Source organism: Bactrocera tryoni, chromosome 5 (genome assembly GCF_016617805.1).
Source record: "Bactrocera tryoni isolate S06 chromosome 5, CSIRO_BtryS06_freeze2, whole genome shotgun sequence".
Taxonomy (NCBI): domain Eukaryota; kingdom Metazoa; phylum Arthropoda; class Insecta; order Diptera; family Tephritidae; genus Bactrocera; species Bactrocera tryoni.
In genome coordinates, this window is record NC_052503.1 from 26,188,365 (window position 1) to 26,213,784 (window position 25,420).

The window sequence follows — 25,420 nt, forward strand, 5'->3', positions numbered from 1 at the left end:
GTATATGAGTACATGTACCTATAAACTTCCTATGAATGTTTTCACTCCTCAATTTCATTCATTCATTTTATAATTCACACTTTATGCTTACCGCTCTCACGTGGTACAAAAGTATGTGCTCTCTCATTTTAAATAGCGGCATTTCAAACATTATCATCTTCTTCTGCTCATTTCTCCTAAAAACTTTACCGATCTTTATTACAAATTCTCTGTTTTGCTCAACATTTATTCGCGTCTTTCTCATTACAAGCATTTTTATTGCCTTTCCTTACATTTTTTCCTTATAAACGTATGTATATGTATACTATATATAACGGTTTACCACCCACCGTCGCCGCCGCATGCACGAAACACCCTAATCTGCACCCACCTAGCTGAAAATAGCTTTCTGAGCGAGTAGACGCAACGAATTAGTATTTGAAATGAGTGCATGCTAAGCAAATGAGAGCCAAAATTGAGCGTAAGTGACAGAATGCGTACTCTTGTTACGTTTGTATGAAGCACTTGCGGAGACTCGTGGGCTGTTGTAGGCGATCGTGTTGATATTCGTGTCACGAACGTGTTGAGCAAAGGAGAAAATTTGAAAAATTACTTTCAAAATTTGTTCGTCGCATTTGAAAATTTTCATACACTTCTACTCGGAAGCATATCCCGGACAGCAGATACTACAATTACGAATTACGTACGCGATGTCCGCTCGACGGGATTATTTAACGTTGAAAATGGACTGCGCCGTTAGTCCAGTGTATAATAGGCTTTGAAAATTATTTTTTTACTTACCACAAAAAATACCGTTAAAAACTCTAGTGCAAGTGCAAGTGTTGCGAAATCATTACAAAAGTTGAAGTGCGTGAAAATTGGTGTTTCTGAAAAGCAGAAAATCAAATTCCAATCGATGTGGCTCAACTAGCCGTTCTCTAACGTTTCGGTGTTGGTGTCGGTGGCATAGTTGTTGGTGTTGCAAAATTGATGCTGATGCGTTGGCAATTTCCGTGAATTCGTCGTCATCGTCAAATCGTTGCGAAAATAAATCAGTATTTCCACGCAAGATATAACGGCATTTAGTGTTACGAGGCGTGTTGCTGCCGTGGAAAACCACGAAATTGTCAAATAAAGTCGGAAAAGTCAAAAAATGGGCAATCAACAGGGAAAATTACAAAATCAAAATCAAAGCGGAAGACCAAAAAAAGTCGTTACTTGGAAATCAGCAGGTGAGTGAACGTTTAATTAACAATAATATGCGATTATTTTAATAATTTCAAAAAAATATTTCGATACAGAAAATAGCCTAGCACAGAGTCCACATAACATAGCAAAGAAATTTGTGCACAGCAGTCGGTTTGTCTTGGGTCAAACGGTGGGAGCGCTAGAATTGAGGTTATTTTTAGAAATTTCATTCTCAAGTGGTTGGCTGGCTGGCTGGTTGCTTGCTGCCTGTCAGCCTGCTTTCTTTCGGCTAATTCCTTTATTCGTCGGCCTGTAACGCATGTATGTTTGGTTGTGTTGACATCGTTTTGGGGTGTTTATGAATGCGCTTTATTGCTTTGTGGCGCTCTTCCACAGCCTATATTGTGTATAAAGCGTACAAACACAAAAAGGTGCCACAGAATATTTTTCGAAAATAAAGGAATTCTATTGTTTGAAGGCGCTTCAGAATGTGAAAATACAAAGTAACCAACCGATGCTTGACACGAGTGGACACGAGTTTCAAAAGTAACGAGACCGTGTCGGATGTGCAACAAGTTGCACGCGCATTTTGCAAAAGTAACGGCAATGAGTGCAATAAGCTTGTTTAAGTGCTGCAAATTGTTTCGATGTATGTTTGTATCAAAAAATTTGCTGAGACTTCAATGAAAAATATTTTCGAATAGGGACTTCGTATATTTCAAATTGGATGATAAGTACTTTGACATTGTTATAGTTTTTTTTTCGAAAAATCATTCTTTGCCATTTATTTGTTGAATCTTATTTTTTTCAAAAGTTTTCCGAGACTACGTCTCAGATGGTCCATCCGTTGAGTACATTTTTCGATGACTCGGTCAAGCGTTTCGACTAGTAACTAACGAATGACATGCGTAATGTTTTGCTCCAAGGCCTGAATCAAGGCGGGATTGTCCGCATAGATTTTAGACTTTACATATTCCCACAGGACAAAGTCTAACGGTGTAGTCTTGGTGGCCAATCAACAGGCCCAAAACGTGAAATTATCTGCTCATCGCAGTGTTCTCTCAATAAATGCATTGATTGTTGCGATGTGTGGGAAATGGGCCGTCTTGTTGAAACCAAATTTCGTCGGGCTCAACAACTTCCATTTCAGGCATCGGTTATCATGTCGGGATAGCGATCGCCATTGATGGTTCCCACCGACTTCATTTTTAAAGAAATATGGACCGAAGATTCCACCGGCGCACAAACCACACCAAACCCTTATTTTTTCTGTATTAAATACCAGCTCTTAATTCTCTTCAAGTTGCTCTTTGTCCCAAACGCGACAATTTTGCTTGTTTACACACCTATTGAGCCGGAAATAGGCCTCAACGTTCTTTATTGGCTCGAAACCATCGGATCTTTTTGGAACTTTTAAGAGCTTATAGAGTGAAACGATGTCGCTTGAGAAGGTCGAGCCGCTTCAGGTCGGTTGGCCAGGTTTCACATATGATTTTCCATTACCAATCACAATCCAATGCAAAAACTAATTATTTTTGTAGCGTTTAGGCGGCATTTCTAATTAAGGTTTTCTGCACAAGAAGTCCCACGTATGTAAGGGTTGCTAATATGACTGAAGTAGATCCTGATTTTCTTCAGGCTTATCTAACTAATTTCTTTTTGAGATTTGACTCAAGACCTGAATGTGTTTCACTACAGGCCACCATTGAAGAAGCTGAGGTTTGTTAGTGACCTATACCCCAACTGTGGCAGTGCGATCTGATTTTTATATATTTTCATCACAGTTCCCACATACATAGATCCACCATTGAAAAAAATTATATTCAGTTTGTAACCCCTTAAAAGTTCATAACCCAATAATAGCCATTTTAAAAGATAAGCACTGGAATTTCTTCATTGTTTTCGATATTTGGGCCCAGCTAACAGAAAGTAACTGGAACATAAACTTTCCATTTCTTTCATAACATCTACCAGATACCTTTAGCTTTCTCTAAAGTAACCATTTACATTGTAGATTTTTATCCATAGTTTTTTTTAATTGCTCCCCATACAGTTTGCTTCATAGGGGATATACTACATATATGCCCTTCTTTATTCGCCTTACAAATTTTAATGCCAGAGACATTTTCTGGGCGTTTCACATGTTCTTTTCTTTCTTTTCACTTATCAGCTTCTTTTCCAACAATTAAAGATTTTACTTTCCAGATCGAAAATACGCAGGTCTTCGTACTTACATCTGTGCTAGTCTGACACTCTTCTCTGACACCATAAAACATTTTTTTATATATACTAATACAACACTTTGTTTCAGAACGACCCTCTCCACCTGGACGTCCCGTGCTAATACCACTTTCCGAACAGCAACCGGATGTCGTCAACTTGCGCTGGGAGCGTCCGAAGCTGGATGGCGGTTCTCCTATTACAGGCTACGTTGTCGAACATCGTCGTATGGGTTCACCACATTGGGTACGCGCCACACCTGTAGCAGTGCCACAATGCGAGGTATCCATTAGCGGTTTAGAGCCTGGTTGGCGTTACCAATTTCGCGTATTTGCCGAGAATATTGTGGGTCGCTCAGATCCCAGTGATTTGTCAGATGCACTTACTGTCACACTTCAGCGCACCGCCATCTGTGTACCGAGTTTTATCGAGGAGCTGCAAGATCGCCAGGCCGTCGAAGACGAACGCATTGAATTTCGTGTGCGTGTAGTTGGACAACCAGCACCCGAAATCAATTGGTTCAAAGACGGTTACGAAATATTCAGTAGTCGACGAACGAAAATTTTAAACGACAACGACGTCAGTGTCTTGATTATTCACCAGGTGGCGCTCACCGATGAGGGTGAAATCAAGTGCACGGCGACAAACCGAGCTGGCCACGTGGCCACCAAGTCTCAACTAATGGTGCAAGCACCACCGAAAATACGTCTACCACGCACCTATGAAGATGGTTTAATCGTTGAGTCGGGTGAGGTATTGCGTTTGAAGGTTGGCGTGGCTGGGCAGCCACCACCGGCTGTTACATGGTTGCATGAAGGCGAGGTAGTACCTAATAGTGGACGCTTTGAAATTTCAAACACCGACCGTAATTCATTGCTTAAAATCGACAGTATACAGCGCGATGATCGTGGCGAGTACAGTGTGCGCGCGTGGAATCGGTTGGGCGAAGATGTGACCTCATTTCTGGTCACAGTAACCGCGCGTCCGAATCCGCCGGGCAAAGTACAGCTCAACATGTCGTTTGGCAAGTCGGCGACATTGTCGTGGACATCGCCACTCGACGATGGTGGTTGCAAAATCGGCTATTATATTGTCGAATATTTTCGTGTTGGTTGGAACGTTTGGCTTAAAGCGGCCACCACCAGGTCCCTCAGCACCACATTACATGACTTAATCGAAGGTTCCGAGTATAAATTTCGCGTGAAAGCAGAAAATCCGTATGGCGTTAGCGATCCCAGTGATGAATCTGAAGTACTTTTCATACCAGATCCGAAACGTGGCATTACGAAACCAAAGTCTGATTCTAAATTAACGGAAGAGAAAAACAAACCAGCACCGCCACGACGAAAAGCATTATCTCCGCCCCGTCCACATGCAGATGCGGCGACGGAAATATCACCTGGCGCTTTACGTAAACCAAAACCGCAATTGATCGATACAGAAGATCTACATCGAGAAATGTCCTATGGCGCTGCCGATAAAGCGCTAAAGCTGGACATACGTCGTAGTCCGTCGAATCCTAGCACACAACAAAAATCTGCGCCAAGCTCGCCAAGCCCTAAAGCTTTGACGATGAGCACAAAACCGTCACTGACGCCGTCTCCAACATCGCCAACTGGAAAATCACCACAACGCTCTCCACTGGCTGAAAAGAAATCAATGCCACAATTCTTGCAACAATTACTACCGTCTAAGGATAAGTCACCATCACCATCGACTCAAAAGATAAGACCGGCATTAGCAACCCCAGAACCAGAACTCACGCCCGAAAAATCTACCACCCCGGAAATATCTCGTTCCTCATTAAATCGCAGGCATAGTCTAAGTCCATTACGCAAGAGTCCCACTCCACCAGAAGTGATTAACAAGACACCGGCTTTGCAGCGTAGTGCAGAACCCGTACAACTGGGTGTGAATCAACAAGTACGACGGCTTTCAGGTCACAGTCTAAGTCCCGCGAAAAATGCACCAACCTTAGCTGTAGCTATAGCCACAGGAGCGCTTGGCACAATGGGCATGCAAGCGCAGAAGTCGCCCGAAGTAAAAAAGAGAGAGCGTAAGCAGATAACCGAGCGAAAGGAACAGACGGAAATAAGTGAAACTACAAAACGCATAAACCAAAAATATCAGGACGTTCAAAAGGATCAACACGAGGATTTCATAAAAGCAGAGAGAAGTGAACGTACTGAACGTCTCGATTCGCGAAAGATACAACTGGAAGAGCTTGAAAGCCAACAACAATTGAAAAGAAAGGAACAAAAAGATAGGCTTGAACAAGCACAGAGAGAAAAGCATGCGGAGTGGATTGAATGGGTCGAAAAGGCGAACGGCAACAATGCGGCACTTCAGCAAAAAAGTCAAAATAATAATAACAACAATCATAAAAAGCAAAACGTGTCTACACTCACGAACCCAACCATACAAATAAGCGCACCGCCACCTACAAAAGAGCCCATTTCACCATCACCGCCCAACAGTCCGCTCTCTCTAGCGGAGAAACATGATGATGTACACACCAGCAATGAGTTTATGTTAGTCGTCTTCGATAAACATAGTAAAGTTAAGGATAAAAATAGTGAGTACTCAAGTATTTTATTATGTAAGTGTCTATAATTCTTTTTATTTTCATGAGTAACAGAGCAAGACTCCTTTGAATTGGATCTAGAAGATGCACTACAACCCCCACCGATTTCTATCTCTTCACCCGATCTCGCATCACTCGAATTTACGAATCTGCACACCTTTCCGCTTCGGCGTTCAGTTAGCTCAACGGAGCTTTTATACGAACGAGCCATGGCACGCTTCTACGAAGCTGTCGAGTTGGAGGAAGCTGAAAAGGCGCGCAAGTTGAAAAGTAAACAGGATAAGGAAAAGCAGCGAGATACTGAGAAGGGCTGGGAGAAGGATATTGATAAACCAATTGCTGGTGGAGGTCTGCAACCACCATTCGTGCGCAAGCGTCTCGGCTCTATGACTGAAGCAGAGCGGCTTTCTTTCGAACGTCGCAGTGAGTTACGTCGCCAATCCGAGAGTTTTGTACAAGATCTTAAGACAGCCGTGGCACGTTGGGGTTCACGTGAAAATTTAACTGGCACGAAGCAGCTTTCACGCACGACGGGTATGTTACTAAACAAAGACGAAAGTCGTGACGAAGATGAGCGAGAAGAAGAAGAAGATTACGATGCTGAAGACTATGATGACTTGTTAGAAGGCGACACTGCTAGTGGCTATCAAGCTAGAGCAGAGCCGACAAAACAAGCAAGTTTCGAAATTGAGTCCGACTACACTGAGAGCACTGCAAGCTCAGAGGACGATTCAATTGAAAAATTCAAAATGGAATTGAGGGCACGCACGAAAACACCCAGTCCACCGCGAGCTAGTCCACCTAGAGACCATATGGAAACTTATCATCCTCGCAATATGTCGGCCGGCGTGTTTACGCCATATCGTGCAGCATTACCGGATAATGCCGCAGTCGTGCTTACGCGACCAGCACCTCTCACTGATCCGGACTTTATTCCGAAGCCGATTTTGAAGCGACCGTCCAATGAGAACGTGCAGCCACTTGTCGAGGCGGAGCCACATAACAATAACAATAATAATGGCAATAATAATGTAAGGAAGAATAGTTTGCAGAACATAGAAAATATTAGCGACAACAATAAAAATCAAGCCGCCAGGAAGAATAGTTTGGAGAACATAGAAAACATTAGCGAAAAAAATAAAAATCAAACCGCCAGCAACACTGCCAACCAGGAGAAGTCCGGTTTTGCCGAAAGTTTTATGTCATTCTTTAAGCGTGATACGCGTACGAACACCGCGAAAGATAACGAGGAAAATGCCAGTACCAGCGGTCTTACAGGTAAACCGATGCCTTTAAGCCCCACTGTTGTCGCCGCAGAATTGGAAGCCCAGCGCAAGGCTAAGGAAGAGGAGAATGCGAAACGACAGGAAGCCGAACGTGTCATGCGTGAAGAAGCTTACGCCGTTGTAGATCACTACAGCGATATTGTAAGTCAGGTTAGTACCACACGCAAGTATCACACGCCTATCTATCTCGACAAGCATGAACTGAACAAGGTGGGTGACAATCGAGATTACGACGAAGAAATGCGCATGCGTCGCTCACAATCACCAGATGTTGGTCTTATACCACCGATTAGTAATAAACCGCGTCTCTCAATATCCGAACGCGGTCAATTGGTGCACGTACGCGAAACCGGCAGTGGCATGGCATACACCGAACAACCTAAGGAAGCGGTACCAGATACACCAACGCCGAGTGAGAGTAGCTCACAAGCGTTCACCATGCCAGCAGTGAAAGAAAGCAAACCACCAACCACTAACAACAAAATAAACCCCAAACCTATAGCACCTACAACCTCAACAATAATGTCAGAACTGCTGGCGAACGATGATAGCACCACCGCTGAGGTAATCAGCGAAACAACCTACGAGCGTCCAGATTCACGCGGACGCACACGCATCGTCAAGGTGAAGCGTATCATTAAGAAGCGCGTGCCATCGCGTTCCAGAGATGCTTCACTTAACCGACCACCATCGAGCGCTGCATCGCAGCAAGATATAGATTTTGATATTCCCGTCGAAGCGCAAGCGCCGGTCAGGAGACGTGTGCTCTCACGTACACGCACCTCTACCGGCCAATCAAAGTCTCCCGGACCCTACGGCAGACGTCCATTACCAGCAACGGTCACCGGTACTGGTATACTGCCACCACCACCCGAAGTGCTACTCTCCATGGTCGCTAAGGAGAAGTCGGAGTTGGAGTTGAAGAGCGTCGAGCAGCTGGAGGAGGAAGCGCATGAAAAAGTCCGTTCAGCGCTGAGTTATTCCACCGATTTGGTTCTCTTTATGGTGGCATGCTATGTTTATCTCTTCAAGGATGCTTGGCTAGTTTTGCCCATATTATCTTTGATGATCTACAGACAATTAGGTGATTTCATTAACGATTGCATACCAAAATGGATGAAACGAAAAAAGAATTGATAAAGAGCAAGTATAGAAGCATTGAAAATCGTGTGGCTCAACAAAGACAAAACATCACTGGACATACTACAGAGAATATGAGAAATTTCATAACAGAACACATAACGGATGCATGGCAATTGTTGTTGGAGAGCAGAAGAGCTTTCTCGCGCAGAGCAGTGGAAAGCCGACGAAGTGTTTGCCCGGTCCTTAGCGATTTTTTTTCGTATTGTTAAGGGTGAGAAGGAGTGAAATAAGGAAATTATTTAATAATAATTATGAAAAATATAACGGGAAATCGAAATTAAAGAATTTTATATACATATTATTAAATAATAATAATTATTAAAAAATTAAACACAATTATTTAAAAATTTAAAAAAAATCAAAAATTACTTGAATAAAAATTAATAATACATTTTACATTACTTAACATTTATAAAATTTGAAAATTTTTTATTTTTTTAATTAAAAAAAAATAATTATTTTTATTTTATTATTATTTTTATTTTTATTTTATTATTTTTTTTTAATTATTATTATTTTTTTTTTAATTTTGTATTTTTTTTAATTTTGTATTTTTTTTTTTTTAATTTTGTAAATTTTGTATTTTTTTATTTTTTTATGTTTCCAAACCTTCTACACAACATTCCTCCTGAATTTGAAAAATTTTCGCCAAGGGCCGGGCCAGTCTTCATAATTTCTTGCTAAAAACAACTTTACCCCAAAGAGTGCCAAAGTTCGCAATAAATACATTGCTTTACACAACTTGCATATACACATACACACACATACATGCATACTACATTTACGAAAACTTAAACCACTCAAAAAAACTATATTCTTTAATATCTAAGTTTATACTATAATATTAATTATGTATGTGTATGTACAGAAGATAAGAAAAGCAGAACGTTGTCGACTTTTAATAGGTCGAAGCATAAAAGTTCATTACGAAATAAATCAACTAATTAATTGGAAGTATAAATCTTATGTACATAACCTAGTGCATGCATTGAATTATATATAATATTCATAAAAATGATCATTAATGTTACTTTTCTTTGTTAAATGCATTGTAGTATCACAAAAGAGAATTACTCAATAAAATTTATAAGAGAAACATAAGAAAAACATATCTGCAATTTATGCAATTTTGTTTTGTAATATTTAACGTAATATTTTAACGATTAAACCGCTTTCAGTTTTGCATTCCATGTCAGAAATATTCTTACAGTTTGGATATTTTTCTATACTACCTTAAATCTATATATCTCTATGATGGTTGAACCTCTTAAGCGGTTATCAACTTTCAAGTGAAACGCGTTTTTTTTTGTGTTTTATTACGAGCTATTAGAGCTATTTTGTCCAATAAGTATGTAAATTAAAATAATGTTCATCAACAGAATTTTATGTACTCTAATAACACAGTTGCACAAAAACTTTTTTTTCTTGCCCTGGATTATGAACTTATTCATGAAAATATTGAATGTGCTCTTGTTTTTAAAATAATTGCATATCCAATATTCTTTTAAATATCGGCTTGTTATTATTAGAAGTTAAAATTTTAAAGGTGATCTTCAAATACGGCACTTCTTGAAAGATACACATTTTTACCAAAATTATGATTGTTCCTGAAATTGTAGCTGGGAAAAATTTATATTCGCAATCATTTGAATATCTTTTGGAATAATTTGAACAATTATGGTTGGAAATAGAGTGAGCTATTTTACTAGGATCTAAAAGTGATGGAAGTTAGGTATTAAGGTTGATTGGATCGCTAAATTATGGCAGAGTACTGCTGACCCTTAAAATGATATTGCCAACTTGAAAATTATAAAGAAAGAACTCATAGACATACAAGGTGGGCTCCAAAGTAAACAGGACTTTTTGAATCTAGCGCCCCCTGGTGGCGCCATCTATGTATATGTCGACTGGTGCGTTAGAATCTGCTATCTTTATCGATTGTCCGGTGAGAATTTCATGACATTTCATTGATTGGAAGTGAAGTTATTGCGTTTTAAGTATCAGTATGTTTGTGTTATCGGTGCGAAAAAGAGCTTCGAACAAAGAGCCAACATTAAATTTTGTTTTAAAATTGGTCAAACTTTTACCGAAACAATTCAATTGATGAAACAAGTTTGTGGCGATGATTGCCTATCCCGTAGCAGAGCGCACGAGTGGTTTCAACGTTTTCAAAGTGGTCGTGAGGACATAAATGACGATCAACATGTGGGCCAATCAAAATCCGTGATCATCGGAAATTCCATCGAAACTGTGCGTGAATTGATCAAAAATCAGCCGAAATCATCATTAAAATTCATGGAAATGGAATTGTACATCGATTTATCGCATTTTGGCCGACCATTTAGGCTTACGAACGGTTCGTGCACGGTTTATTCCGCACAAATTGACTGACGGCCAAAAATTGTGACCGATTATTTGACCAAAAGTCACATTTTAACCATTAACCACTCCTCGTATTCACCTGATATGACACCGTGCGATTTCTTCCTTTTCGAAAGTATGCATTTGCCCATGAAAGGAAAGCGTTATGCAGACATACAGGCTATTCAAAAGGCTTGCACCGTCATACACCTTGTAACAAATCTTTTCGACAATTGTCTCTCTGCTAACTTTAATCATAATTTTTATTTAGAGAGTTTTCACACTTTTAGTGGTTTTCAATATAATCATTATATGGGGTTATTATCCGATTTGGATCATTTAAAGAAGAAAATTTAGCCATCAGGAGTCCCTCGTTACTGCGATCCTCCGTACCAAATTTCAGTTTTGTATCTTAATTAACTGCGCAGTTATGTCACTTTATAGTTTTTTGATACCAGGCGTTTTGTGATACCAGGGAACATATGTATCAAGTTTCGTCAAGATAAATAATTTTTTTCTCAAGTTATCGCTTTTACGGACAGACGAACGGACGAACTGATAGGATTTCAACTCGTCTCGTCATCCTGATCATTATATATAATAAGTATATATAACTCTATATCTAACTTAAATAATTTTAGATGATACAAACAGCAGTAAGGTGAACAAAACTATTGTTCTCTGTAGCAACTTGTTACGAGAGTATAAAAATATTATTCCTTCGTTTCGAGAGAAAACACGTTTGAAATTTTGGAAACCGATTACACTTATAGACTAGTGCAGAAGCCTTTGAAAATGTGAAAAATTTAAAGGTTTTTATAGTAGGAAAATAATTTACGGACGATCTGCGGTCAGGAAGACGCTGGGAAGGTGTTGGTTGAAATTTCAAAAAGTTGTTTTCAAAAATTATCTACGCTGATCTATAACTTAAAATTTTTTTACAAAAACGCTGAAACTATTTTTCGAAAAATACAGGATTTGTCCGAAAAGTAATAGAACTGATTGAGAACGCCAACTATTTTGAAGAATAGTAATAAAAAAACGCTTTTTAAATCTCTAGCTCTATATGACGACATAATACCTCGTACCATAATACTATCTTTTGTAATAATTGCCTAAAAAACTATCTTTATTCTTCAAATCATAAAAAAAGCTAATTCTATTTGTAATGGGAGTCTATAGTTAAGAATTTCACCGATAAAATTTCACAGACAGGGTTGTTAGGCATATATACGGTCTTATTCTTATTTTCCGCCAAACAAATTGTAACTTATATACTCGTATAAAGTCCTCTTCGGTCGAAAATCAATATAGTGGGTATTTAGGGGTTTGATGAAGTACTTAACCGACGCTACATTATTATTCGAAAAAGATGGTCACCTTACTTTATTTAGAAATTTTACACATGAATTGACATTTGCCGTAGAAAGTCAGCTATAAGCACTAAGGTAATCATATTCGTTATCTAGAAGTCTTAAAATTCGCTCCATCAGCAATACCGCTGTCCACAGACTACTGGGGAACACATCTACTAATTTAGATAAAATTTCGCTTGCACGGACCGAAAGTCTCATCATTGTAATCAATTCGATTCCGTTCCGTACTTTCTTTATAAACACAAACTTTTAAGCAAACTCGTAGTTGTTGTTTTTTCATGATAAAAATCGTCGGAGTTCTAGAGAACACGTGTACTAATTTAGAACAAAATATTGCTTGCAGAGACATCCGGAACTTTTCTCATTATTCTGATCAAAATAAAATATACAATACAATCTCGATTAGTTTCAGGCGCTTTAAAGAATCAGTTAGTTAACATTCTATTTGCCATGCTAAGTCAAATTTCCACACAATAACCCTTTCTCTCAAAGCTTAAACTCAAGGCCTTTTTCTGAACTCGGATTTCGGTTATAAATGTAAAGATATGAATACCAATATCAGCACATTAAAGCTTCGAAATATCCGTTTTCATATTCAAAATATCGACGAAGAATATCGCATTCGATGGAACGATGAGCTGTATAAGTTATATGACGACATTGACATATGTACATAGTTCAGCGAATTAAAAGACAGCGGCTACGCTGGCTAGGTCATGTCGCCCGAAACACTCCAGCTCTGAAAGTATTCGACGCTGTAACTGCCGGTGGGAGCAGAGGAAGAGGAAGACCTCCACCCCGTTGGACAGATCAGGTGGAGAAAGACCTGGCTTCTCTTGGAATCTCCAATTGGCGCCACGTAGCGAAAAGAAGAAACGGCTGTTGCTAATTCGGCTATAACCGCGTAAGCGGTGTTTACGCCAGTAAGGAAGAAGAAAAAGTCGACAAACTATAAGAGTCCAATCTTTTATAGAAACACATTATTTGTGAGCACTTATTTTTTAATTAGAGTAAAACAATTGAAATACTCGTACAAGAATATTCGTTATGTTGTTTACATATGTACATATATACATACATAAACCGTTAATATCATTCGTTAATGAAAAAAACGGTATAAATTATATAGTTTTGCTTTGGCGATTATTCGATTATCAACAGCTGCTTAAGTTCATCGACAATTATTAAACCACAACAGCATTGGGAGCCGCTGGAACGGCGGGTGCGGGAGCAGCAGCATCGACAGCGGGACCTGGGGCATTCACAATAACTGGATACCAATCAAACAAGGAGCGAATAAATTGATCCACTTGGCCGAAGTTCACGCCATTCTGTTCGAGTTGTGCAACGATGCGCTTCGACTCGGGGAAGGCCAAAACACGTTCATAGACCGGTGCCAAAGCCTTCAATCTAGCCCAAAACTGTGCGAGACTGCCACCCATTGCCACCTTAGCATCGATTTGAGCGCGTAACATCTCATGTGGGAAGTATGCGAGAAATTCATTGAAGAAGCCTTGCCAACCGTAGACGGACCAATAGGGTGTGGGTCTAAAGAGACTCAATATTTCCTCGGACTCCTCGAACTCCAACGAACCACCGCCGGACAACAGCAATTGTGAGCGCACCCACGACTGGAATTGTATGATTTCCGGTTGAGCATAGAGGCGCATACGCACCATGTAGGCATCGTGCGAATTGATGATACGTATGGCGGCCTGGAATTGAGCATCGTTGAGCAGATAACGTATGACCAACTTGTTAATCGGTTTCGATGGTATGAGACGATACAACTCCTCAATATCTTGTGTGAGCGTGGCCGGTGGTGGTGGTGACACACCCGCAGCTGGTGCGGGTCGTAGAGCCCAACCGGAGCTCAGGCTGCACAATAGAACCAATGTGATGGTGAAGCGTTGCATCCTGGATTTTCGCTGATGGATCGTTTTTTGATGGTGGTTTTCGTTTGGAAATCTTTTCGTTTACTGTATGAGTTCGTTAATGGGGCTCCAGTATTTATATGCGCATACGATTTAGTGACAAAACTGGAGGCAGAGCAAACTTAGTGATAAGACGAAGATCTTACATTCACTCTTAGATTCTAGAAGCTGTCGTTTGTTGCCGCAAAACAAAATTCCACTATGTTGTTAACATTTTGCTTACGGCCGAGCGTCTGATGGCCACTTGACAGTGTGGTAAACATTTGCACGGCATAGGCGGTAAACAGATAAGCTAAAGTTAGCCCATTTGAATCATCACTAACCGCTGTGTATATATCTGATCACATATTGTAACCACTTCCATGGTTGCACGTAGAGTTTTGTGATTATTTCCTCTGATTAGTCATTATTATTACATTTAAAGTAACTGAAAAAAATCATAGAAGAAGGTCTCACATTTCGAGAGTCCGCATCTATCTTCATTTGGTTAGTTGCGTGCCGTATTCATGTTCATAAGTATGTACCATTTGTGGGTGGTGCGACCCTGTGACCCGAAGTTTCATCTTCTTTGCATATAAATAGTTTTTCCCCAGTTGAAGAAGCAACAGTTGTTGACATTTAACGAAAATACCGTTGTTTATCAAAAGTAGACACGTGAGCTTGTCAGCCGACTGCACCAAACGAGGCACTTGATGAGAGTTTTTACTTCATTAGCATAGTCCACAAATTGTTTATGCGCAAAATTCAAATCTTTACCTAATTCTTGTCTGTGGTCATGAGTCTCTCTATTTATTTATTTTTTTTTAACTAGCGCAATTATTTTCAAATCTAAAAATAGATAAGGTGTACAATTGCACTGTTGTGGGTCCACTTTTATTCGACCAGATTAAAAAAAAATATCTATGCAACAACTTTGTATGTATTTGACTTTCCCTTTCAAGCACTGACTGTTAGAAAGAATTCTTCTAGTAGCGTCAGTATATTATATTAGGTTAGGTTAGATTATATGCAGTCCTTTATGAGGCCATAGAAAAGAAGAACTCCTGTGTTCCAACTATGATTTAGCAAAACGCCTAATAGCCAATGCAAATTTGCACAGGCGTTTAATTTCCATTCCCACTCGAGGGCATGTGTAAAGGTATTTGCGTCTAAGTCTGGACCTACCAGTTGTTTCCACCTCATCGTCTTCCATACAGCTTCAGCAGATGCCGTCAGGTAGCATTCCCAGTCTTACTGCGTGGACGCCAATTGCCCCGCCGTTTAAAAACCAGAGAGAGACCAACCTTACTGAGGACAAAGAGATCACTAGATCGCTGGCTATCGATCTTGGGACCAAAGGCTGCGGCAGCACATGTAACGTTGGTGGCCCAGCGCTGACCAAGCTTCCGCGAACTATTTATTAAGCGGTTCTAGAGTTCCTTTTCTTGCCAGCTCATCAGCTTTAAAGTTTCCTGCGATTCCGCTGTGTCCTGGCACCCATATCAGTCTTTCACAAAGACACTCTATGCTATTTATAGCGAGGTTAGGCAGTCTTTGACCAGACCTGAAAGCACTGCTAATGAGTTCAGAGCTAGTATCGCCGCTCTGCTATTTGAGTGGATGGTCACTCCTCTGTAAAAGGCTGCGCTCCGGAGCAGTAAATCTACTGCTACGTTAATGGCTGCAACCTCAGCCTGGAAGACACTGCAATAGTCAGTAAGTCTGAAACTGAAGTTGATAGAGAGCTCCTGACGGTAGACCCTTCAATCAACCTTCAACCCAAGCCTTGGCCCATCCGTGAAGAAGCTCACTGTCTCTCTCCTCCAACGGCTTTTTTCCACCCACAACTCCCTCGCCGTTATATGAGTAGAGAAGGAGCCACTAGAGTTCAGTTTCGTGACTCCATGATCCAAGTGATCCGGTATGAAGCCAAAGTGGACGAAACCTTTCTAGAGCCCTCCACGACATAAAGATTTCATAGAACATAATGGGCAGTATATTACATACATATATTAAAATTGAATCAAAATCAATCAGAAAAGTACTAACTTTAATAAGGGGTTTACCCTCGATGTGATGATATAGTTTCACCTCGAACCTATGCAAGTCGAGAAGTTTGAGTCAGCTACCAACAGCTTTTAGGGACAGCAATGCAATTCAAGTGGAGTATTTCATTTAAGAGAAGTCCAAACGCTCATCTGGACGATCTTGCTCTTTTACACCCGTTGAATTACCTAATTTCAGTGTATTTTTTCCTAACTTCTCCCAAAGGATCCGAACACAAAGACGAACGGGGCGTATTGATAGGTTAAAAATAGTGATTTACAGTATCTCCATTTCTAAAGGGAACTACGCAAAAATTCTGCCAGCTCTGCATTGAGCACCCTGGATGCTCAAATCACCTTTCGCACGAGCCATAAGGTCCATAATGTTAATGAAATTAAACCTACCTTAGTAATTCTGTTGACCGGGGGTTTTGATAGGACCGAGTGGAGAGTTAAACAGTAGAGTTTTTCCAACTCCCGTTATGCTTTATCCCACAAAACTTCTTCTCCTAATAAAGTTATGACTGCACTATTATGGCATCAACACCACTAACAGTGTGTCTTAAGGCCTGAGCAAATCGTATGATGGCTCTTTCCATTGCATGTGTTACACCTAACCGAGGTGGATGTTGGATTGAGTCTTTTAGCGCAGATGCCGCAGAAAAATTACTCCGGACCCGCATTGGACTCAATTCCAGCACGACTCAAGAGCATACGGAGCAACCGGCTGTTGTGGAAATTACCGTTATCCACAGTAGAGCCATAAACACCTTCACCGACTCCCTCTCAACGAATCGCGTACTTGGAGACAAACCATTACCTATTGCAGATGACGAACTCGAGTTGCCGAGGGAATCGAAAGTGATCTTTACGCAGTTTCTTTATGACAACTCTAACAGGTTGAACTCCTACCCTAACCCTGCGCATCTGACACCCCTCTCCCGAGGGTCCGACTCCATCGAAACAGCACGTTTCCTGGTGCCTACTGTTGGATGAGCTCGATGACAACTTATCTGAACCTTACCACCCTAACGGGGACTAGATAACCGTTACAAGAATACCATTGATTGTCGTGATTATCATACCCACATGATTTTTCAACATCCGCTACTTAGCGCTTGTACGTCATTTTCATAATGGACTCTATTAAGAATTAATTGAAACACTTTATTATTTGAGGGGATTTATGTCATATATTTTACATATATGTATGTATGTTTTATTGTAAATTAACTATGTATGTGTTTGTTAATGTTTCAGCATTTGTACTTATTTATACACGCGTGTTAATTCGAATTTCCATAAAATATGCTAGATCTTGTCCAACAAAACTCACTAAATACTTATAATATATAAGTACATATATATATCGATATTCATACTAAAACATGGAATTAAAATGCTCTAGTGAATGAAACATCAACATCTAATTGCCTAAATTTCGCTGCTAGAGCGACACTTCAATCAGCAGATTGTTTTTCGTTTTGATATGGACTAACGATTTTTAAAATTTCAAATTGTCTAATTTTTGGGATACATTATTCGTGTTGGCTGGTGCCTTCTTATTCTTCTTAATCGATGCATTATTGGTTGCGGCCTTTGGTTTCTTCACGACCATATCCTTATGCAACTCCTTCAAGTTTGCATCGATTTTCTCCTGCTTATTCTTGACCACTTCCTTGATCTGCATGTACGGGAATTCATTAGTAAGACATTTTTGTTAATAAGTGTTACTCCATTTACCTTCTTCAATTTTCCTTGCACTTCCTTTGGTTTCTTCTTATTTTTGGCATCGTTTACTTTAAATATATTTTTATCCTTCTTGGACTTGTTGATGGCAGCCTTAGCTGGTGCAGCAGCACCTTTTTTACCAGCAGCGGTCTTTGATTTGCGTCCCATTTTTAATTTACTGTAATTTTATTAAGAAAATACAGTTTTTTATTAAACAATAACAAACTGCCTCACAGTAGAAATGAAAGTCTTGTCACTTATATTAAAATTAAACAAATATTTATTCAATTTGTGCTTAAAATAAAGTAACTTTCAATTGCATTTTACTTTGTTGGCAATATTTGAGTCTTCCTCTAATTCGGAGGCAGCACGCTTTCGCTGTATTTGTTCAGCAGTCTTTTTGGCAATCGGCGTAGTCAAAATTTCATTCGTGAGCCGAAATGATACTCTGTACATGTCCTTATTTGGCGCCACATTGCGCACGAAATAAATGCCTTCTAAATTGTTCGTTAGCGGTAAACCCAAATTGTCTTCAACCAAGGCACGCGCCAGTACTTTCGTATCCTCGCCTTTTGCGAAACAATAAACGTGTACTGTTGGATACTCTAATTGCTGATTCAAAAATTCCTTCGCTTCCTCGTCGTTTAAAAAACCACGAAAAGCATCAAGAAATTCCACCGCCATCGCAGGTAAATTCATTGTTATATGAATGCTATAATCTGCAGTTGCTTGCTCTTTCCACCTTTTCAATAAATCAGGTTTCACATCTTCTAGCAAAAACTGGCGTCCGTCTTTATTGAAAGTTTTCATGTGCGCCAAACATTTGTTGCGTTTACCGTTGTGCTGTAACCACTTGTAACTCTCTGGGTTTAAGTCATTTGCTAGTACCCAGCATTTTTTTCGAGCAGCCGGCACACTAAATGGACCAACACCGGCGAAAACATCGTAGAGCACATCATTTGCATTAAGCATTTTTGTGATTCTTTCATGCTCTGTGGATAAGCGTGGATTCCAGTATACTCGCGAAAAGTCAAACTCAAACAGCACACCGTTTTCTTTGGTCTCCACTTGATACTGCGCTTCACCACAAATCAGTTCCAACTGAAAGTTGCGATAAGTATTATCAATTGTTGCTGCCTTATTTACGACCGTGCGACAACCGGGCACTTTGTCCAATAAGACTTGACCAATTAGGGTTTTGTAAGGCAATAAGTGATCTCTTAGATTTAAATGTACTATGTGTCCGATACGCGAATAAGATGTAAGGCCCTCATCACCTACCGGTAACACGCTCTTGAAAATTTCATCCGCCCGCCAATTATCATAGTTAAGTACCAATTCGTCGTAAGAGAAATTACTGGGTTCGACTTTTAGTTTTAAAAGTTCTGTAGTTGGTAGACAATCCCATGATTTCACTGCTAATGGATGCAGTAATATTTCGCGCATCGGCGCTACATCTCCATTTAACACCCGTACGGGTCGCAATCTCTCCATCTTCAGCAGCAACTTTTTAACCAGTGGTAATACTTTATTTGATTCCGTTTCTGGCACTCGTAAACGTGGTAATTGTACAGGCTTTTTGAATGCATCACGCTGCAATTCAAGCATGCCGCGCACGCTCGCTGGTGGTTCTAATAGTGAAGAATCCATATTTCTCCAATAGTGGCGCTGACGTTTGAATTGCTGCAATAAATCGTGAGCCCACGTGAGACGTCGTAGCACAACCATTAATTCAATACGAACTTAAACCGAATGCCATGTAGATATTCAGTAAAAATTAATCAATGTTAACTTTTTATAATAATTATTAATATTTTATACTTAATTTAATTTAGCATAAAAACACGATGTTTATTAATTAATTTACCTTTCTTCAGCGCTGAGTACTGTCAAAAACAAATGGTTTAGCCACTTCTTCTTACATTCGTGCAATTCACAATGGCAGAACGAAACTTATTAGATGAGATGATGAGTACTGAGAACAGTTTGCTGGAAATGTGTACTAAAATCATTTGTAAGTAAAAATATTTAATTATAGAGGCGCGTATGTACGCGTATTTAATTTACTTGTAAATATCTAATATAAAAATTGAATATGCTCTAGAAAAAAAAAACAATTTATATAACCGTAGATTTAAAAATATTTCTTTTGGTAACATCTTTCAACGATGAAAGCACCACACACACAATCTTGTAACCTTTTCTGAGATCCCCACAATAAGTGAACAACGGTCCGAAATTCTCGATGTTTAATATTTATTTCACTTTAATTGTAAATTAATGGTTTTACACAACAACAAATCCGAGTGGTTTCAATAATGCATATAATGGAACGCAATAGAATAGTGCAAAATAAATGCATTTTTGTATGCTTAGTTTTAACATGAATTCGAGTCGTTACAAATACAAAAATAACAAAATTTAAAACTAATATTCAAAAAACAACACAACTTAAATATAACAACAAAAAATATACAAATATGTGTGGAAAGTAGATTATTAAATACTGCGCTCATTTCAGTAACGCCGTGCGGTGGTTGGACGTGGTACCCCCGATGTGCGTGGACGCGCCGACTTTGCACGCACAGGATTTGTGACGCCATCGGTATTGTAACTGAGATAAACATGCGAGAGATCTATAAACTCCTGCTTGTTGGTTGCCTCTTGCGGCTCGGCGATGTGTTTACGCATATTGTTACCCGTGTAGGCAACACATTTGAGTTGCCACTCACCAATGTCCTCATTCCAGTGAGTATATTGATTGATCATTGACTGATATTCCTTAGGTATATAGGAATTGAGTACTAATTCACACAGTGCCAGCTCGCGTGACAAGCTTCTTATATTCTCGTATATACCCTCCTTTTCACGTTGGTGTTCTTGCTGTTGATCAGCCAATTCGGATTTAACACTCATTAACATTTGCATGACTCGATGAATTTTCTTGGTACTGCCGGTACTTGCTTCCTGTAGTGAGGAGTAACGTTCTTCAATGTCTATGCGTTCAGTTTCTTTTTGTTGTAATGTCTGCTGCAATGCCTTTTCCGCTTGTTCACGTTCTTCTAATTCAGCGAGTGATTGCTCGAGTAGTTTCTCCTGCGTTTGCGCCTTTTCTAACAAATTCTCACCACCAACCAAAATCTTGCCTTCCAGTGACATTAACTTGCACCGCAATTGTTCTTGCTCAGATTTAGCATGTTCAATTTCTTGTTGGTGTTCCCGCGCTCGTCGTTCTTTTTCCTCTTTTTCAGCATCGCTTTTTTCGCGTTTCTTCGATTTCTTACCGTTGACTACAGGCGTCTCCTCGATTTCTATTTCAATATCGGCTTCATCGTCCTCGATGTCTTCATCCTCCTCTTCTGAAATTTGATCCTCATGACTGTTTTCCTCCAGCTGTTTACGCAAGCGTGCAATCTCCTCCTGGAAATGACGTAGTAATGCATCTTTGGGTTCCTCATTAACGCGCATACGATTCTGTATATTCTTAGCACGACTGGCGTACCGTAAAGTGGATATAGTTTCCATGTAATTAATATCTGACGGACTTATGGTGGCACACATCACTGTCTTTGAGTTGCCACCTAACGAGTCTTGCAACAGACGTGTTAGTTTTGAGTTGCGGTAGGGTATATGTGTACTTTTACCGTCAACCAGTGCACTTATAACATTACCCAACACAGATAATGATAAATTAATTTTTGTTGCCTCCTTTAAGCGCTGTCCACTCGCCTGTGTTCTGCTCTGTCGCTCGGAACCAGCCAAATCAACTAACTGCAGCTTGCCCATTTTAACATTCGTCATATCGCCTTGACTCAGTTCACTACTTTCAACCGTAATCGAGAATATGGCATGCGAACGTGACGACTCCTGATTCATTTTTGTGGCACCCACTACACGATTTTTATTCCCCAAACGCATTATGTTCTCTAAATCATCGGCATTATGTACTACATAACCGCTTAGGTCCTTAACAAACACACCGATATCTGGACGTTCTTTCACTTCAAGACTCTTGCTTACGTCCTTTCCCAACAAATCGCGCACTTCTTCATTGTATATTTCCATATAGCTGACACGCACCAAAAATTTCTGATTCTCTCTAGCTTTAGCTATGTGGCCGAAAATGTGTGCAAAAGCATTTGGTATGATGCCCTTAGTTTGCGGTGAATCGGGATTACCAGACATGGTATAGGTTTTACCCGTACCCGTTTGTCCATAAGCAAAGATGGTGCCGTTATAACCCTCCAATACCTTCTCAACTATAGGGCGTGCCGTGTCCACATACAAATCGAGTTGATTTGAGTCACTACTGAAAACATTATCGAAATAGTAAGTTTTGGGTGGCTCATTGGCGGCGTTTGGCTTCACCGCTGTGATTGCCCGATTGATTTTATCCACTTGTATAACATTAGTTGCACCTGAATTCAATTCGGACTTCTCCATTGGTCGTACTCGCACCACAACGCGTACATTTTCAATTTCATCTCCCTCCAAATCACTTGTAGTTATTGGTGGCTCTTGCGGCATTTTTCTTTAAGATTTTTTAAATTGACCGTATAAAAGAATTTAAGAATAATTTTGCACCTGTTAAAATTGCAAAGTTTCGACCTTTTACTTTTTCGTTGCCATGGAGTGTTTATTGATTTTTTTAGCAGCTGACTAATGTTTTGCAGTTTGTTCTCTTTTGCGCGATATCTGTTCCCAAAACTGCATGGTTGCATTTTTAGAATATTAAATTATGCTATATAAGTAATATTCAATTTTATAAATTGATTATTATTCATATTATCATTATGAATATTAAATATAGAGAAAATTATAATATCTATTAGTTAAAATTAATTTGTGATTAAAATACGAAACCAGGAACTAGCCATTTAAATTCATTCTTGCTGAATTTATTAAATATAAGAGGAATAATGGAAAACACGTTAATATATTTTAACATTTTTTCTTAAAATATTTTTACATTTCTGCGTTATTTATCTCTTTACAGAACTCTTTTGACTTCAAAAATATCTTGAACAACAAGGATGAAGAAATATCTTTTAAAATCAGAACCTGAACTAATGTAATATTATTAAATTTTTAAAGTTTCTCTATTTTAGTGGGTTATTGTATATAACTATAGATATTAAGAACAAAACTGTAATTTCATATAAAATTAAAAATAAACTTAATCTAAATTTTGCACCAAAGTAGTTTTTGTTTAATTATTCATCAATAATTTCATATAGTTTGTGGTAGAAGTACGAAAATTGCATGATAAGCACCGATTTCACTTCCTGAAAGCAACCACCAACTTTGTATGCAAAACAAGAACAAATACTACCAGCGATAGAGTTTTCTTTCACTTATGCAAACGGTCTTTCAATTCTCAGAAATGTTAACGATGCGTGAATTGAAAAGGTTGGTTGTTAGCGGAGTAAAGCATACTTACCTGGCGTAGAGGTTACCGTGATCATGAAGGCGGTTCCTCCGGAGCGAGGCTTGGCCATTGCACTTTCGGTTGAGTTGACCTCCGCGATTATTCCTAATGCGAATAACTCGTGCGTGTAATTTTTGGTAGCCGGGAATGGCGTTCGCGCCGTCCCGACATTATTGAATACATAAAAAGAGTTGGAATAAAATAGGAAGTTAGAAGTTTAATTTAAAAAAGTTCGGAAGTTTCTCGAAACTCTATATATTGTGACATCATTTTTCGAAGAGGGAATTATAATAATAAAAACAAATTCTTTTCGTCGATTTTGTTTATAATATCGTTCAATTAGTACAATCTCGAAGCGTTTCGATTTTTTTTTAAATAAAACGAAGACGACGGTTTGGAATATCATTGAAAATTACATTACATAGATGCCATTGTGTATGGACTCGTTTTTTTTAGCTTGATCGATATTCGAACGAAGTTCATATCATCGCTGCCTTGTTAGTTTAGGCCGTAGACTTGACGTAGGTATATCTCCACAGGAAATAGTCTACCGGCGGACGGACAATTGACAGGGCCATTTTCGTGAGATAACACTTGGTTTTCAATAAATGACATTCGTTATGTGGCTTGTGACGCCGTCCTGTAGAACCACATATTTTCCAAGTTCATATTATCCAATTCGGGCCAAAAATATTCGGTTGTCATATTGAGCAGTAGCCATTTACGGTAACGCGCCTTGATCATCATGGAAGAAGTACGGCCACCGGCCCATAAGCACTAAACCGTAATTTTTTCGTGATGCAAATCGTGACTCATGGAGAACGTATGGATTTCTGCCTGCCCAATTGACGAAGCCATTCAGCCGGAAATGAGCCTCACCGCTGAAAATGATTTTCGATGTTGCTCAGCCAGATTCTGGTGGTTAGTTGTTGCGTTAATTTGATCGTAAGGCATTTTTGTTTTGCAAAATTTGCCACACGACGCCGCTTAAGACTTGAGCTCACGGCACGGGAACATTCGTACTGAGCTGTGAATAAACATTTTTTCCACTAGACGCTCCGTCAAAGGTAGTGACGTCTGAAGGAATTCCTTATCACCGTTTTTTTTCTATGCAACAACAAATACCCCGCGGAACAAAACTGAGTTTGACACAGTCTGTTGCACGGAACATGTAGAGTGCGACATCTGTCAAATATTCTTATGGACACCGTTATTGAGGCAGCTGCACAACTACAAACTGTGTCCATAAGAACTTGTGTACTTTAATATTTGACAGGCGTTACTTGCAGTCCGTCTGTCGCGCTCTACTATGTACTATGTGTTCCGGATGTGTGCGTCCACTTCTCTCTTCATATACTAAAGGACAAAGAAAACCCCGGACACATCTTTGTTACTTTTTTTCACTAAATTGCAAAAGTAAAATTTCAGCGAAGTCTGACCATCGAAATTTACTACACTTCCACCTAAATGACTTATATCAGATAATTGTATGAATTTATAATTTGGGCCGAAATCCCGGTGGTACTGCAATACCGGGCCAACCCGCGACAGAGGTGGAGCAAGCCCCTAAAACACTCCGTCCGCTTCCAAAAATCAGTTTAACATTTGTTGTCCTCCGATGGAGGATCTATCAGATGTTAAGCTGATAAGAACAGATACTACACTTTGATCTTAGCCATAAGGCCGAGAAGCGATAACTTAACCAGGCACAATTTAAACTATTTACCCTCAAAATGCTATAAACCAGACGAGAATTATTTGCGGAGTGCATGTGACGAATGAAAAACAAATGCTTGGTTTCTACCTTCCACTCAACTACCCTAACAGCAAATTCTTGAATATGTTCGTAAGTACATTGTGGAAATAACGTCTATGTAGGTAAGATATAATACATACATATGGAGGAAATGGAGAATGAAATTAAATAAAATTCATATGTTTATTTGAGATTATGTTAATATTGTGAATAAAACATATTCAGATTCAGAATATACTTATGTATGTAATTTAATTACTTGGAAAATATATTTATATAGTTTTTCTTGTTTTGTTTTAGGAAATTATAATATTTATTAGTTAAAACGAAACCAGGAATTAGCCATTAAGTTCATTCTTGGTTAATTTATTAAAAATAAGAGGAATAATGGAAAACACGTTAATATATTT

The 25,420-nt window shown here is 39.3% G+C and overlaps 5 protein-coding genes and 2 non-coding genes across 7 annotated transcripts; 2 read left to right on the top strand and 5 right to left on the bottom strand.

Moving 5' to 3' along the window:
* The first annotated feature begins 658 nt into the window (after positions 1-658).
* Positions 659-8,661, top strand: LOC120778789 (muscle M-line assembly protein unc-89). The gene is made up of 3 exons (XM_040110788.1): positions 659-1,211; positions 3,479-5,962; positions 6,026-8,661. The coding sequence occupies exons 1-3, from the start codon at positions 1,133-1,135 to the stop codon at positions 8,392-8,394; spliced, it is 4,932 nt and encodes a 1,643-aa protein (XP_039966722.1). The 5' UTR covers positions 659-1,132; the 3' UTR covers positions 8,395-8,661.
* A 4,543-nt stretch (positions 8,662-13,204) lies between these two features.
* On the bottom strand, positions 13,205-14,105 carry LOC120778792. The gene has a single exon (XM_040110792.1). It carries the CDS (start codon positions 14,051-14,053, stop codon positions 13,322-13,324), a length of 732 nt encoding a protein of 243 aa, XP_039966726.1. The 5' UTR covers positions 14,054-14,105; the 3' UTR covers positions 13,205-13,321.
* Positions 14,106-17,265: 3,160 nt separating this feature from the next.
* LOC120778793 (tRNA (guanine(37)-N1)-methyltransferase) lies at positions 17,266-19,775 on the bottom strand. Its single transcript, XM_040110793.1, has 3 exons — positions 19,694-19,775; positions 17,839-18,004; positions 17,266-17,779 (listed from the first exon to the last, which is right to left on the bottom strand). The coding sequence occupies exons 2-3, from the start codon at positions 17,992-17,994 to the stop codon at positions 17,600-17,602; spliced, it is 336 nt and encodes a 111-aa protein (XP_039966727.1). The 5' UTR covers positions 17,995-18,004; positions 19,694-19,775; the 3' UTR covers positions 17,266-17,599.
* LOC120778791 (tRNA (guanine(37)-N1)-methyltransferase) lies at positions 18,084-19,661 on the bottom strand. The gene has a single exon (XM_040110791.1). It carries the CDS (start codon positions 19,552-19,554, stop codon positions 18,139-18,141), a length of 1,416 nt encoding a protein of 471 aa, XP_039966725.1. The 5' UTR covers positions 19,555-19,661; the 3' UTR covers positions 18,084-18,138.
* Positions 19,776-20,065: 290 nt separating the features above from the next.
* On the bottom strand, positions 20,066-22,469 carry LOC120778790 (kinesin-like protein KIF3A). Its single transcript, XM_040110789.1, has one exon. The coding sequence runs from the start codon at positions 22,351-22,353 to the stop codon at positions 20,344-20,346; it is 2,010 nt and encodes a 669-aa protein (XP_039966723.1). The 5' UTR covers positions 22,354-22,469; the 3' UTR covers positions 20,066-20,343.
* Positions 22,470-23,258: 789 nt separating this feature from the next.
* LOC120779212 lies at positions 23,259-23,423 on the top strand. Its single transcript, XR_005705615.1, has one exon. It is a non-coding gene; the product is annotated as a U1 spliceosomal RNA (small nuclear RNA).
* Positions 23,424-24,751: 1,328 nt separating this feature from the next.
* Positions 24,752-24,949, bottom strand: LOC120779214. The gene has a single exon (XR_005705617.1). It is a non-coding gene; the product is annotated as a U2 spliceosomal RNA (small nuclear RNA).
* Positions 24,950-25,420: the final 471 nt, after the last annotated feature.